The 16,454-nt window shown below is 44.6% G+C and overlaps 1 protein-coding gene across 1 annotated transcript in view; it reads left to right on the forward strand.

Annotated features, from left to right (window-relative positions):
* Window positions 1–16,454, forward strand: part of FBN1 (fibrillin 1) — a 250,030-nt gene that overhangs the window by 199,197 nt on the left and 34,379 nt on the right. Inside the window, exons 43-48 of the mRNA XM_015411782.1 lie at window positions 85–243; window positions 2,974–3,045; window positions 3,983–4,108; window positions 10,280–10,402; window positions 12,990–13,115; window positions 13,914–14,030. Of these exons, the coding sequence (XP_015267268.1) occupies window positions 85–243; window positions 2,974–3,045; window positions 3,983–4,108; window positions 10,280–10,402; window positions 12,990–13,115; window positions 13,914–14,030 (723 nt within the window). The remainder of the gene's footprint in view (window positions 1–84; window positions 244–2,973; window positions 3,046–3,982; window positions 4,109–10,279; window positions 10,403–12,989; window positions 13,116–13,913; window positions 14,031–16,454) is intronic.

Consider the following 16,454-nt stretch of genomic DNA (forward strand, 5'->3'; position numbering starts at 1 on the left):
GCTTAAAGGAGGTTTTCTAGCACAGGCTTTGTGATGCACACTGAGACGAGGCCCTGATCGTCTGTTGTTTCTTTGCCATTGCAGATATGAGGAGGAGTATTTGCTACAGAAATTATTACGCCGACAATCAAACCTGTGATGGAGAGCTGCTTTTTAACATGACCAAAAAAATGTGCTGCTGTTCCTACAACATTGGCCGAGCCTGGAATAGACCGTGTGAACAATGCCCTATCCCAAGCACTGGTTAGTTACGGAGAAAACATAGCATCTGTAGAACGAGTGGCACAGAGCAACAATGGGTATATTGTATGCAAACAGGTCACGTTTTTTAAATTCACCATATTTCCTAATGTTATTTTGAGTGCATGTTCTGTGTACATGCACAAATGTGCTGGCAAAGTCTCCAAAATTCAGTCTAAGAAAAAGGGACATGGAATGTTTGCATAGGGTAAAAACAGAACTGACAGATCAGGCATCTGCATTTGTCTGTAAAATGCAAGTAGTTTGCTCATGCAGCCTCAGTTCACATCAGGGCTGTGCGGGCAAAGCAGATGGACCTCCTGATGGCACCTGGTACTTTTGGCCACTGTGTGATACAGAGTGTGGGACTGGATGGGTCATTGGCCTGATCCAACATTGGCATCTCTTATGTTCTTATGGTTCAACTCCACTAGGTTTTGCTAACTGAATCTTGGTTCTCTTGTTAGATATTGATAGCTTCTGTACTTTCTGATCAGCACGGGACCTAGCAGAGTGATATTGACACTCTAAAGGGGGTTGTTCTTAACAGATAACTCCCCCCCTTCTTTAAATTGCTAATAGCAGAACAAGAAAGCTATTTTTGAAGGCCCTCTCCCTTCCCCTCCACCCATGGCTCCTGTGGGGAAATAGGCCCTAGTTCTACCACAAGGAGGTTGGAATTTACTCATCTAGTCCAGGTCTCAAGCAATGTTCCCTCTAAGCTGTGGAGTCTTGTGAGCAAAAATTTCTAGTTTGTGAGCTACCGGCATTAAAGTTGTGAGCAAGTGATTTGGCTACTGCATACGTTTGTTTGCTCTGGAGCCATTCTTCCTGAGCTAAGACAAAAACGTGCGAGTCGGAGGCTTAAAAACTGTGAGCTGGCTCACACTAACTCATCTTAGAGGGAACATTGGTCTCAAGCCACTAGGCCTCATTGAGGAGGACACCTCTCTAGCTTTATTCTACCCTGCCTCCCCAATGCATGTAGAGTTCTTTTTTGCTGCCACCAGCAAACGAAGTATCATTTCACTACAGCTCCAATGTAGGAAAGCTGTAGCTTCCAAGAAACTGCTGTTCAGTAAGTAAAGGTAAAGGTTCCCTTGCTCGAAAGCCAGTCGAATCCGACTCTAGGGTTGCGGTGCTCATCTCCGTTTCAAAGCCGAAGAGCCAGCGCTGTCCGAAGACGTTTCCGTGGTCATGTGGCCGGCATGACTAAACACCAAGGCGCACAGAACGCTGTTACCTTCCCACCGAAGTGGTACCTATTTATCTACTTGCAATTTCTTGCTTTCGAACTGCTAGGTTGGCAGGAACTGGAACTAGAGACGGGAGCTCACTCCGTCATGCGGCACACTCGGGGCTCGAACTGCTGAACTTCCGACCTTCCACAGCCTGCAGTTCAGCATCTCAACCACTTGAGCCACCGCAGCTCGGTAGGGATGTGCAAGAAAAATAGGTACTTTCAGGTTCAGGTATATTGAGCCAAAAAAATATTGATATTTTCCGATAATCCCAAATCCCAATACTGGTATGGTGTTTGGATTTGAGATTTTTCAGAAAACCCAAATTTTTTCAGCTCCATTTATACCCTAAGGGGACCATTATAGTCAATGGTCCCCATAGGGTATAATGGGAAATTGATCTGGAGGTATCGGGGGCTCTAGGGGCTGTTTTTTGAGGTAGAGGCACCAAATTTGCAGTATAGCTGCTGCTGGCTCTCCTCAAAAAAGGTTACAAGTTTCAAATAGATTGTAGGATTGGACCCCAAAGAAGGTGCCTCCATACTCAATTGGTTTCAGTGGAGGGCAAAATGGCGTTTAAAGGGATCATAGTCCCTTTATATGCCTCCTCCAAGACACAAGGGATCTCCAAAGGCATTTAAAAGGCTCCCAGTCCCTTTAAATGCCTTTGCCAAGTGGCAAGTTCACCTGGAAGGCATTTAAAGGGACTGCAATCCCTTTAAACACCCTTTAACTTCAATTATCCAGCGGTCCTGAAAAATCCCGAATGTTTTGGGGATTTTTGGGGCTAAGCCATTTCAGATAGCTGAAAAAATACCCAGATCTATATCTAGCTGAAAGGCTATTTTTTTCTGGCTCCGGTGTAGCCAAATGCACACCTTTACTGTTCAGTGTAGCCATGGTGGGAAATAGTCATTGTTAGACAAATCGATCATGAATCTGCCTAATTTTGGCTCCGGTGTAGCCAAATGCACACCTTCATTGTAGCCATGGTGGGAAATAGTCATTGCTAGACAAATCGATCATGAATCTGCCTAATCTCCACCACTACCTCCAGTGAATTCCTCAGGTTAATTGTATAAAGAAATATTTTTGTCCTAAAGCTACTGCCAGTCTCCAGTGACATCTGTCATCCCCCCCCCAAATTCTCTTTCTGCTTTCTCCACACTGTGTGTAATTTGTAAGCTTCTTACTGTATTCCCAGACGTGTACAGGCACGTAACTGTCTCTGAGAACAACCCGGTTTCTGTATGCTCCTCAGAAGGGCATCCCATGTGATCTTGGGCCTACCTCTCACAACTTCCACCAACTCATTCACTTTGCAGAACCAGTGTACTTCTTCATAAGAACACATTTGCTATTTGGAAAGCCTGGTTCCCAAAGGCATAGGTTAAAAAACTGACTTTCATTGTAAGTTAAAGCAAAAAACCTGACCAAAAAATCTTGTTTAATTATTTGGTGTACATGCAGTGTTCATTCTTCCATTTCTCAGATGAATTTTCAACACTCTGTGGAAGTCAAAGGCCTGGCTTTATCATTGACATCTACACGGGGTTACCAGTTGGTGAGTTAAATTCTGTTGAGATTTTCCTTTTTTCAAAAAAAAAAAATTACCCATATGGTATGATTTAGGAGGGAAGAGGAGAGGGATTGTTTTCAAGATATGTCTTTTCCCAGGCAGTTGTGGAGACTAAACAAGATAATAGAAGTCAACCTCCATGTCTGTCAGGCTTTGCCGGTCGTTTTCTTAGGTTCTCTCAGCTGGCAGTTGACATCCAGGCTCCTTGCAATGAAAGCAGGGTAGAGTTCTGAAGACATTATAATCAAGATTCAGTTAGGAGACCACGGGTCCTAAAAAGCAAGGAGGTTCTGGGACTGCTGCCAATAAGCAATGGGTTGGGAAAGGAACTGGGAGCTTTTTTTTCTTCCTTTCCCTAAAACAGATTTTTATCTGACATTTCACACCAGTTCCTCTGGGTATTGAATTTTTGGAGGGAGGGGGGGATCTTTGTTTAAAGAGGGAGGCGGGAGAAGGGTTCAATCTGATTGTTTTTCATACACACAGTACGAATGTGGAAAGGTTTCCTAGCCAAGATTTCCAAATCTGAAACCCAGAAGAATAAAACTCAGGAATTCACAACAAAGGAGCCAAGAGTATTCTTAGAGGGAATTCCCTTCTTCTCTTTCTTGTTTTAATTCACGCTAAGGGGGGGGGGGACCCAAAGCAGTCTAGGGTAGCAAAAGCAGAACTGGGCAACATATAATGTATATGTGTAGCATGTGAGGGGCATAGGTTCTGGGATTCACACTGAGACAACATCACACCTTGCGACATTCCCCTTTTGCCCCAGTTTTCTCCTAAAAACAAATGAATATACAAAATAAATAAATAAAAACAAATGTATGTTTGTGTGTGTATGAAATCTGTTGTATATGATGTGATTTTAAAAAATATTATAATTTATTTTTCAGTTTCAAACATTTCAATTTTTCCAATGCAGATATAGATGAATGCCGCGAGATCCCTGGTGTGTGTGAGAACGGTGTCTGCATCAATCTGGTCGGCAGTTTCCGATGCGAGTGTCCAGGAGGATTCTTTTACAATGATAAACTGCTCATCTGTGAAGGTAAGGGGATTCCACTGGACGCCAAGCCCATGGAGCGGAAACAACGGCATCTATAGCATGTGCTGGCTTGTGTCGCATGTGAGGAGCATAGGTTTTGGGATTCACACTGAGACAACATTACACCTTGCTGCATTCCCCTCTTGCCCAAGTGTTCTCCTAAAAACAAATGGACATCCTTTTGTTCAGAGAACAGGTGTTGTAAAGTAGCAACTGCTGTCATTAGGGACACTGATAGGTGCCATTTATAGGCACTGCAGCCACTGTGTGGTTGTGATTGTGGTAAGCAGAGGGACACAGTTTTTCCCACATGGACTCTTTGAGAACTCTCCTCTGTGAATAGAACACATTAGTCAGAGTTTACTGGCCTAGGTGCAACCACATATTCAGAAGCTTAAAGGAACTTAAGTTTCGAATCCTGCTGATATCTCCTTCCACAGCAGACCCCCACTTTGCCCCCATCTCTGTACACGGAGGGCCCGGTGACCCCACAGAAACAGACTTTCATTGGCAGGGGGCTCCATGGGTCACAGCAGGAGAGGAGAAACTGCCAAAATATTTTTGGAGCAGTGAGATCGTGTGCAGCCTACTGATAGGTTGAACTTTTTTCTGCTTTCTCTATATCATCTTGTATCTAGAATACTTTATTCTCTCCCTTACATTTAGTTCTTTATGGTTTGATCCTCATACACATATTATTTCATCCTCTCATTTGTGTAATGAATCCCACATCCTGCCTAGGCATGGTTTGGACCTCTGGCAGGTCATTTAAAATCATCCCCCTATTCCTGAAGCTATGTGCAGCTGACCTTTGCAGGGGTGGGGACAGCTGGTGAAGACAGAACACAACATAGGTCATGAAGGAGAGAGGACTTTCCTGTTTAACCAGAAGAGGACAGGGATGAGCAGCTGGCTCGATTGGGTAGAGTTCTGTTCTAGAGGACTTCTTCCTTTTGAATTTTGGCTGGTTGGCTAAGGACTGTCAGCATGCTGAAATGTCAGGTGGTTTTAATGTGTCATCTGTATAAGTCTGTTTTATAAGTCTTTGGTCCATATGTTTGTGAGGGATCATTTTATGTAAATGAAGTGCAAATGCGCATCAGTTATGCCCCGCAGAAATAAAACCTCTCCAGCAGATCTCTTTCACTGCTGAGAGCCAAAGTTTTCCATAGCCTCAGGTATGAAGGTCTCTAGTGTTTCTCTTCCTTTGCCTTTATGGTCTGATATAGGCAAAAATACTGTCTCGTGGGCTGGATCCAGGGGAATATTTTCACTTATGCCAGAGCTCTTGCACATGCAGAAACGCAAGAGGAAGACTGTAGTAGCCACCAGTGTTCCCTGTAAGCTGAGTTAGTGTGAGCTAGCTCACAGTTTTTTAGCCTCTGGCTCACATGTTTTTGTCTTGGCTCAGGAAGGATGGCTCCAGAACAAACTAATTTATGCAGTAGCCAAATAGCTCACTCACAACTTTAATGTCTGTAGCTCACAAAGTAGAATTTTTGCTCACAAGACTTCACAGCTTAGAGGGAACATTGGTAGCCACCCCCACTCGTGTTTCCACTAATACAAGATGTTGCGCAACCAATGTCTGGGAGTTATAATGTTGTCTGCGTGCGGCCCCTCACCCAGCCTCCAACCCACCACACTTCTCTGGTCCAGTGGGGGAAGAGCCTTTGTGGCTGGAGCTGGGGATGGAAGTCATGCCACAACTCTGCCTTGCTGCTGGGTCTCATGCTGATCAGGAAGTCCAGGAGCCAGTTCTTGCAACAACGGCTAATCACCTGCCAATGACATCATCAGCCAGTGACAAAGAATCAGCCGCCTACTCACACCACAACAGGGGACCTCTGGCAGCTGGCCACAACTCTGAGTTAAAGACAAACGACAGGCACCTGGACAAGGGGAAAGGAGAAGAGACACACCCTAGCTGAGCCGGACTAAAGGCCAGGGAAGGATGGGGTAGGACTGGCTCAGGCTCGGGGGGAGGGGGTAGGGAGGGTGGAGTATAGGTCAGGAGGAGAGAATACAAGGAGGGCTTCCAGTTCAGACAGGGGAGGAATGAGGAGATGCTGAGCCTGGTGTTTAAGGCCGAGCTATCTCAGGGAAGAGGGCTGGGCACAACGACCCTTGCCCACACCCTGATTCGGAGACTCGGGAAGTCTCTCCAGGTAGGAGAGTGGCAGAGGCAAACCAGCTGCAGGGAGTGCTCAGAAATACTTAGGGAAGAACGGGCTAGGTGTCTCACAAGATCTTGTGCAAGTGGAACTACACAAAGTCCATTAATTTTCCCGCTTGGCATTGCTGGATCCAAGCCGCTGTATTCCCCAAAGAATAACACTTTAATGTCTCTGAGTCAGCCCTTTGTGGCGAGTGAATTAACTTCATCCGTATGGGTGAAACTACTACATGCCTGAGGAGGATGGTCATCCCGGGTCATATGCAAATTATTCAAGTTGAAGATTATTTCCGGATGAACCCAAGACACGTGCAGACTTTTGCAATGCACGTGCAATAACTGTGTAATCTTCCACACATACAGGCTTTGTTGCCACCAGTAGGGTAAAAAATCAGGCGGGTGGGCTAGAAGAGCTGCTGCTGTTTTTCCCATGCAGGTGTAGCAGCCGAGAGCAGATCGGGGTGCTAAACGAGGCCATCTGGAAGGTGGGGGGGAGCAGCAGCTGCCTGAACGATACTTCTGCTTGCCTCACTTTTCCTGATGCCTAAACCAGGTCACAGAAGCAAGGCTAAAAAACAAACAAACCCTTGTTTTAGAAAGCATGTTGGTGTCTAACTCTGCCACCTTAGGCTGAAGCCTTGTGCTTTTAATTCTGTGCACACCACCACTGTGATCCGACTAGTGATGTTTGGCCACAGGCCTGGCTTGCCTGTAGCAAATTCTGTATATGAGAGTGCAGCTGTTTGAAATGGGCGTGCCCCCATCTGTGGTAATAAACCGAGAAGGAGCTTGAGTGAAAAGCGTTACTGCAGGCCAGCCTTTCAGATGGAAAAGTACCATTCAGGCAGGCAGCAGGAAGGAAAAGTAGGTCAAAAAAAGTAGTGCTAATTAGGAACTAATAATGAATTGCAGAATTTCAAAAAAAATATCAGGAAGAACGCGTTTCAAAGAATTACTCTTCTGAAATACAAGTTACATTTATTTATTTATTTATTTGGATTTATATCCCGCCCTCCCGGCAAGCGGGCTCAGGGCGGGTTCCAATAGTGTAAAATACAATACAGTTAAAACCAGATTTAAAACAGCAGGATAAAATAACATAGCTCCTAGGTACCATGTCAACTCTAATAGAAACCATGTCAACACTTGTGGAAACTAGATATCTCAGTGGGTGAGTTGGCATTAAGATTTTAAGGACCTTAAGAACCCAGGCCACTGATGTTGCCCCCCTAGGGTGTGTCACATATAGGATTTTGTATCTTCAGTTATTACCTAGTCAAATTATGCCTTTTTTTACTCAGGAGTGGTTTTGTTGGGGAAGACTGCCTTAAGGCAACAGTTCTGAAATTGTGGGTCAGGACCCAGAAGGGGGGTCATAGCTCTCTTGCAGATCGGTCGCATAGGGGCTGCCATATCTCCTGTTATAGTGGGAGAACTCCCACCAGCAGCCACTGACCACTGTTGCCACTCGTCGTTAGGGCAGTGGAGGGGGAAATTGGCATTGCTACCTCCAGTCTCCTACTGGCTGGCAACCCTCGTCCCAAGGCCAGGAGGCGAAATAGGATGAGCTGGGAGAAGAGTTCCTGGGGTGGGGTGGGGCGGAGGAACATAGACTTGTTCACTGTTAATAAATATGAGATTCCTGTGTTTTATATTGGGGGGGGGAGGAATAGCATGGAGTTACTTTGCAAGTGGAGTCCCAAAAAGAACAGTTGGCTTACAAATGGGTCTACTTTCAGACAGTCTTGAGAACGACTGGCATCCACAGTCTTGGAAGTAGGAGCCACTTCCCATTCACCTTTTGCTTCAGTCTGCATACCTGAGTACCAGATACACGTCTTCCATCCCATTAAAATATATATCCTATTACAGTTCCACAGGGCCTGTAAAGCAGAGCTGTTCTGCCAGGCTTTTGGTTGAGGCAGCGGATGTTCAACCATTCTGGCCTCCCCTGGTCATGGCCCCTTTCCCAGTGCCCTTCTCCTTAGATAACATCACTTGGGCACTGGAGCTTTTATTCACCTGACATGAGGCATGGGTCCTTTCTGTTATTGTTTATTGTGCCATCTGTTGTTTTATTGGTTTTATCATTTTTATTGTTTTATGAACCTTGTGTAGTAATCTGCCCTGAGCCCACTTGTGGGATAGGGCAGAGTATGAATTAAATAAAAAATATGTGTGCAGCCCTCCAAATGGCACTTAGATCATTCATTTTCCCAGCAAGATTTGTCCAGAGCACCCTCTTGGATTGCCTAGGGTTGCCAAGTCAGAAACTTACCGCAGTGGGGGACTCCTGGCCAGCGTCTGGAGCGCGCATGCGCATGCAAAGCATACGGCCGCATCCACGTCACCAGGAAGTGACGCGGGTATGCCGGGCACACTGGGGGCGGGGGCAGGACCATCTGAGGGAAAACCACTTCCGGGTGACGTGCATGTGGGGATGGAGTTCCCCCCGGGGGGACTTGGCAAGCCTACTAGGGCCTCTTATTCCATCTTACCATGTTCTTCCCCTTCTTCCTGCGCCTGACTTCAGGACCTCCCTGCAAGAGAGTCATGACCTTTGCTAATGTTGTAAGGAGGGATCTTGTATTTCCCCCCCCCCACTTCGTTGAGATGCCAACATAGCAAATACCTGTAGTGCTCACAGGTTTCTTTGCAGGGAGAAGTTCTCTGCACAGCCCTCCAACTCTGCTCTCCTTTAGGGGATGTCCCCTCTGGTTGAGTTCCTGGTGCCCCAGCTGTTCAAGCCAGCAAAGGGGGCCAGCACCCTGAAGGGCACTGAACATGTTTCAGCGATTCCCTCAATGGTATTTTTCCATTGGTTTATTAATGGCAGAATTTTGGTAAGTTCAGCCAACATACTGAGGAAATGTATTCCTATCCAAAATAGTGGTTGTTAAGTTAAATGAAACTAGGGTTGCCAAGTCCCCGCTGTATATACAGCGGGGGACTCCAGCTTCGTTCCGGGAGCGCGCATCACCCGGAAGTGACGCAACCACGTCGGGCACGCCGGGGGCGGGGCCACAATCGTCCGAGGGAAAACCATAGAATTTTCCCTCGGATGACCCGGCCCCCCCCCCGACACGCCCGACGTGACTGCATCACTTCCGGGCGATGTGCTGACGCCGGGCATGTTGCGTGCTTTGGGGGTGGGGTTCCCCCCGGGGCCCGATCCGCTGGCGGCGGGTAACAGGCCTCTCGGGCGGGGTTTTTCCCCGCCCCCTGGGGGGACTTGGCAAGCCTAAATGAAACAATTGTTACCACCCATCCCAACCCTTGGAGAAAGTGAAGTGTATTGACCTACAAAAGCTATAATTAGGTCTGCTGATGTTTCAGCCGGCATAGATGGCTGTAAATTTAATTCCAGATTAAGTTTGTAAACATGTACAAAGTAAAATAGGTGACATCTCACTTGTCGCCCTGAGGTCCATGGAGGAAGGGCAGTATTTTAAAAATGTGATAATTTCAAAAATTTAGCGCAAATTAGGTCAATAACAGGAGTTGTATTGCGGTTTACAATAGAACTTATTATTTTAAACTATTGGATAATGGAAATTTGATTGAATAGTATTAGTAAAACAGTAGCCATTTTACTTGCAGCAGCTAAAAATACAATCGCAGCAAAATGGGAAAATACCATTGGCCCTAGTAGCCAGAATTGGTATTCCAAATTATGGAATATGTACACAATGGCAAAAATGACAGATAATATTAATAATACATATACACCCTCTTCCAAGTCTGATTTTGTTTCTGTTTGGTTTCCGATCTTAGAACATTTATTTCAACAAGAGGAAATACCTTGGTAATATGTTCTCTGTTTATCTCAGTTTGTGAGCATAATGTAATGTCATTTGTTCTGCCTGCTATGTATTATATATAAATATATTGAAAGTTTAATTTAAAAAATTGTTTTTTTAAAAAAAATAATTTCAAAAATCTGCCAACATTCTTTTTCCAATTAATTCTAAGGCTGATTTCCTATTTTGTTTCTGCAGACATCGATGAATGCCAAAATGGACAAATCTGTCAACAAAATGCAGACTGTATCAACACCGCTGGTAGCTACCGCTGTGATTGTAAACCTGGTTATCGGTTCACACCAGTAGGCAGATGCGTGGGTAAGTGCTGCTTCACCAGGGGGTGGGTAAGTGCTGCTTCACCCTTGGTCTATTTGCAGCCACATTCATTAATGCCTAGAACAAAAAGTGTACTTTCTCTAAAAAAAATGTAGAAATGGCACTTACTTGTATGAAGAATCTGTACTTCTGATATAATGTCTTATAGTCTGTGATATTTTTGAAGACCAAGCCAGAGAAACTTCCTACCTTTAAACTGTGTGTTTTTCTGGCTTGGAAAGTTCAACAAGAACCTAGCCAAGAGAACACGAAGTATTTTCCCTTTCCTCTATACAGCACATGCCATTTCTTTTGCTTAATGTACTGGTAAATATGCTGTCTATTTCTTTTGCTTAATGTACTGGTAAATACATGTACTGTAAACTGCATGAGAAATTTCAGAAGGTTTGTATAAGGAGAATGATCTTTATCTGTGGAGCAATATGTATTATCTAATTTAGAGTCCAAACCTCACAGTGCTGTGATGATTCAAAGATTTTTTAAAAGCATCTTTTCCCCTCTTCCAAATCCCTAGTAGAGCCTGTTCCTGATTGGAAGGAAAGACCAGCTTCTGATTCTGTTAGACAGAGAGCTCTCTAGCTTCACAGCCATATTCTTATTTACTGATATTTTCTTGGGATTTTTTTCCCCTTTACAGCATTAAATTTTCAGAAGTGCACATTTCCCTAAAAACCCTACAGTCTGGTTTTACATTGTTTTCTGAAGTCCTTTGGGGGAAAAGGGTGTAGAATTCTTATTTTGAGAATGGAAAGCTCATTTTGTTTGGGTACAGGCAGTAACCCAACATGCTGAGAAACATAATTGTTCCTGAGAGTCCTTCACTAAAGGAGAAACAGGAAAATCCAGGGAAGCGACTGATAGGAGCAACAATACCCTAATGTAAATTGGCACAAACATCACTTCCCTGAATTTTGCTCTGGCTTTCCTAGGAAGAAGAAGTAAGGTGCAGTAGCTGGATAGGTGATAAATTATACCACTTTTAAGTAACCTGTAATGGAAACGAAACAGTAGATTGGGATTGTTAGTGTGCACATAAATCCTTAATCTGCTGTGCAATATGTTAATGGAGTCTACTGGTGGCAAAGGTTGTTTAACTACTTGAGTTCAAAAACCAATTTAGAGTTCTGCACAATTCAGTTTTGTTTCAAGTGCCCTGCATTTAGAGAGCCCACGTTCTAAGAACCTCCACACATTCTACATTAGTGGAATTAAGATCTCTCCTGTATTCTGAAAGATAACACGAAAAGGTACTTTATGCCTGCCTCTGCTTTCAGGAAAGATTACCCACATAGGTTCCTAAATGATTATTTGTGAGATACAGGAAAGCTTCCCCTGAACTGAAAACTTTTGGCTGTGATGTACCATAAGTCAGCGCTTTGTTCTCGTTATGGCTGTGGTCACACACACGAAATGATTCACTTCCAATCCACTTTCAGTGCATTCTCCAACTGGATTTTTACTGTGTGAACTGGCAAAATCTAGTTGGAAAGTGGATTGAAAGTGGATTGTTTAGTGTGTGTAACCACAGCCTATACGGAGCAAATAGGATACTTATCCATGGCTATCAAACTGATGTTGAATTCCTTTGTGTGTAATGTAGCAAGTGATACCATCAGTTCAGGAACCATTCCACAGGCTTAAAAAGACTGACTGACCACTTCACTGTTAGGGGTATTCTTATCTACTTCAGTTCTGTACTTCTGGTCAAAGTCAAGTAAAAAATAAGAGAATTAATCCTTGGGTGCTTTGTTGGTTTCTGCATGACCCACAGATATTTGTACCTAGTGGTCATGGTGTACACACTTGCATGGTCTCTGACCATGACAGACCAGGGGAAAGTACTTGTCCAGATTCAAGGATCATGTAACTAATTGTTAGACATTGATTAGAAGGACAATGAGATCCAGAGAAGCCACTGAATGCATGAACGTTGAAAGACTAAAATAGGATGTATGGTGTCATCCAATCCAAGCCTGTTGTTAGGCAAAGAGGTTGTAGAAGATACGTCTGGGAACCAGGAGGGAGCCCCTGCCACCCCTTAGAGTAGACCAGGGCTCATTTCCTGCAGGAGCGCACAGGAGCGGAGCTCCAGCAGTAAAGAACCCAAGGGGCGGGCACATGCAACAAGCCCCACCCCCTGATCCCAGCAGCCCTCAGTCAGAGCAAGAAGCAGCCAGGTAAATTGCAGAGCCCCCCCCAAGCCCCCTGGTCCAAAACAGTCCAGTGGCACCTTTAAGACCAAGTTTTATTCAGGTACAAGCTCTCCCTCCTCTGCCAGGACAGATCTGCACATCCCCCCCCCCAATAGCTAGCAATCCAAAACAGTCCAGTGGAGTCTGAGCGGTGGGTGTTGCCTTCTGACACACTTCCGGTGATGTCAGGGGGTGTGGCATATGCAAATAAGTTATGCTAATGAGTTATGCTAATGAGCTTCTGCACCTCTTTTTCTACGAAATGACCCCTGGAGTAGACAAGCCTCACTTAATGGACCAAGGAATTGACACAGTATAAGGCAGTTTCTCTGCTCATTTTTTAAAATGCAGTATTTTTCAAAACTGTCATTCTTCAGATCGCAACGAGTGTCAAGAAGTACCGAACATTTGTAGTCATGGCGAATGCTTTGACTTAGATGGAGGTTATTACTGCCGTTGCGACACTGGATTCACAACAAATGAAGACAAAACTATGTGTTTGGGTATGTCTGAAACTACATTCTTACCCATTTGAACAGAGAAAAAGGTCAATATACGTCCTTAAAAATACTGTATTTGCATGTGACATTCCTTAAAAATAGTTTGTTAGCATTGACCACCACGGTGGCCACCTCTGAGCCATCTGATGACCAGAATGATCCATCACCTATTGGTAAAAAAATGCTTTGCAGTTTTGGTTCACTGCTAGTGAAGGACTACTAATACTTGTGCCTTTTATTGTTTTGTTGGTTTTATTTGCTGTATCTGCCTGGCCTCAGCTTCACCAGTAATTGTGGTCTGCAATTCTCATTGCTCAAGAGGCCTCCTAAAGAAGGCATGCATCATCATCATCAGTCGAAATCTTTGACTTATCAGCCCAGTTATGGGTCCTTATTAGGGCAGCCAAGCAACCCCTTCAGTTCATGATGGGGAGTTGTGGCCTTCCATACAATATGATCAATAGTGAAGGAAGTCAGTGGATCAGTCTCATGTTGTGGGAACCTTATTTCTTTCATCTGTCTCTCTCCAAAATGTGGGAGCTATATGACCAAACTTTGTGTTGAATCTAACAAATTTTCTACTGGTTGAAATGAAAGGAGGGGTTCTCTTTGACTACCAAAAAAGGCTATAGTGGTGAACATGAGACCTGCATGCTCAAAAGGCACGTGGGACTGGAAAATAGATGAGACTGAGTGAAAAAGCTGGCCGTTTGTTTTGTCTTTTCTGATGGATACATATAAGCCTGTAGATCTTAGAGTTAGGAAAGATTTATCAGAAGACTTTTCTTATTCTACTGATAGATATTAATGAATGTGAACGAGACCCATGCGGAAATGGCACTTGTAGGAATACGGTCGGCTCATTCAACTGCCGCTGCAATACAGGATTCATCCTTTCACACAACAATGACTGTATAGGTAAGGAAGCTCTCCACTGATCCAGCTGAAATATTTCTGGTGTTCATACTTATCAACCAGAATTAAGTAACTGAACTGCTGAACAAGGGTGAAGGTGCTAGTGCAATGGTCACAAAGACAGCGTAATGTTATGAATGGCAGTATTGCACTGTTATTGTGAATAGGCCCACAGTATTCTGCAAAAGAGATGGAGTTTCTGAGCAGAAAAGAACACCTGTTGCATTCTGGATCTGTCAGATCTTTTACCCAGCTCAGAACCAGATGGGAGCTAGAACTGCATGACTTATCCATATAGAGGCAGCTATGTAGGGGTAATAATATTGCCTAACAGTAGTGAGCTATTCAAATAGGATTGCTATGAGAAGATTAGATGTATTTATTTAGGATATTTCTATGCTGTTTCTTCAGAGCCCTCCTTGGGGCAGCATATCGTTAAAATTACGTCACAATATATTGTTTAAGAAAAACAAACCATTTAAAAAAAGCCATTAGACACAAACAGCATAAAAATTATCCATAATAAAACAGAAGCAGACCATTGAAAAGCTGGGAAGATTAAAACCACTAATTAAAAGCCTGGGTGAAAAAGTGTTCTACCCTGGTACCTGAAAGAAAGGGAAGTAGATGCCAGGTGAGCCTGAAAAGGGAGGGCATTCCAGTAGTGAAGGGCCACTGCAGAAAAGGCCCTGTCTCCAGCGGCCACCCGCCTCACCTCTGAAGGTGGGGGCACAGAGGGCAGTTCTTGGGAGGCAGACCTCAACTGGCAGGCTAGATAGTCTGGGAGGAGATGGTCCTTCAGGTACCCTGGCCCCAAGCATTTCGGTCATTAAAGGTAAGAACCAATACTTTGAATTGTGCCTGGAAACAGATGGATAACCAGTGCAGATCTTTCAGCACAGGGGCCCTACAATCCTGGTAACCAGTTTGGTGTAGTGGTTAAGTGCGTGGACTCTAAACTGGGAGAAACGAGATTGATTCCCCACGCCTCCACTTGCAGCTGCTGGATGACCTTGGGCAAGCCATAGTTCTGTCAGAGCTGTTCTCTCAAGGACGGTTCTCTCAGAGCTCTCTCAACCCCGCCTACCTCACAGGGTGTCTGTGGTGGGGAGGGGAAGGGAAGGGAAAGGAGATTGTAAGCCTCTCTGAGACTCCAAGTGAAGGGCGGGGTATAAATCTGATCTCTTCTTCTTCTAACCAGCCACTGCCAATAACATGGCTGCCACATTTTGGTCCAGTTGAAGATACTAGACCATTTTCAAAGACCATTTTCAAAGGCCCATAGAACAAAATCCTTTGATTTTCTGCCAGTAGTTAATGAGAAGAATAGAATTACTTCTGGAATAGCATGGGAAGCCCCGACCCAGGCAAGCCTGATCTTGTGAGATCTCGGAAACTAAGCAGGGTTGACCCTGGCAAGTACTTGGATGGGAGACCTCCTTGGAATACCAGCAGTCAGGAGGCGAGGGCAGGCTTTATTCAACCACCTCTCTGAATGTCCTCCGGGCCCCCAGTAGGAGTCAGTCACCAGAGGTCACCATGACTTCCAGGTGCGCGCGCACACACACACACACACGCACACACACACACACACACACACACATATATATGAAAAATAAAAAAAAAACAAGAATGGCATGGAAACAGACAGAAGCAAGAAACAAAAACTGCTTCCCTCCAGGGCTGGCTCCAGGGTTTTTTGTACACTAGGCGAGGCTACCTTGCGCCCACTAATTATGGGGTTGCCAACCTCCAGGTGGGGCCTGGAGAGAAGGAAGACTCTCTGTGCAAACTCTGCACTCCCCTCAGGGAACAAATTATTACAACATCTCTAAAACTTTCCTTGCCTCCTGCTATCTGTATCCACCTATCTACCTGGCATGTTTCCTTCCTTTGGCGAAACTACCAACAATTATGACTGGATTGGGATGGGAGGAAGAGAAGCAGCGTGCCTGCCAAGATAATCTCTAAAAATCACAGCAGACACCTTGAAAGTCCACTTGTAGCCAGAGTGGGTGGGATTAAGTCTTGCACAGTCTGCTTGTTAGTTTTTCCAAGAATTATGATCATCCTTTAATGTGTTTTTAAGTTTACAAAGCAGAAGTTGGAGCCAACAGGATCTCTTGAAACTGGTCACCTGCCCACCAGTCAACTATGACCCATCTTCTCCCCCACTACATCACCTTGGGGAAGTTTTATCTCCTGTTTTAAGCACCCAGCCACTGTTGATTGATCATACTTTTCTAAAAATTAACTCCTCCATACACACAAAAAAACCATTTCTCTTTCTGATGCCCAATTCCTTCTGCAAGTACAAAACAACAGCAGAAAGGTATTTTAGGTCATCTGATATTTTAAAACAATCTTTGGCCTTCATAAATTCCCCAGTCTAAAAGCGGGAGAGGGGGACACAAGCCACTGTATCTT

This window comes from Gekko japonicus, unplaced genomic scaffold (genome assembly GCF_001447785.1).
Source record: "Gekko japonicus isolate JY-2015 unplaced genomic scaffold, Gekko_japonicus_V1.1 scaffold266, whole genome shotgun sequence".
Classification (NCBI taxonomy): domain Eukaryota; kingdom Metazoa; phylum Chordata; class Lepidosauria; order Squamata; family Gekkonidae; genus Gekko; species Gekko japonicus.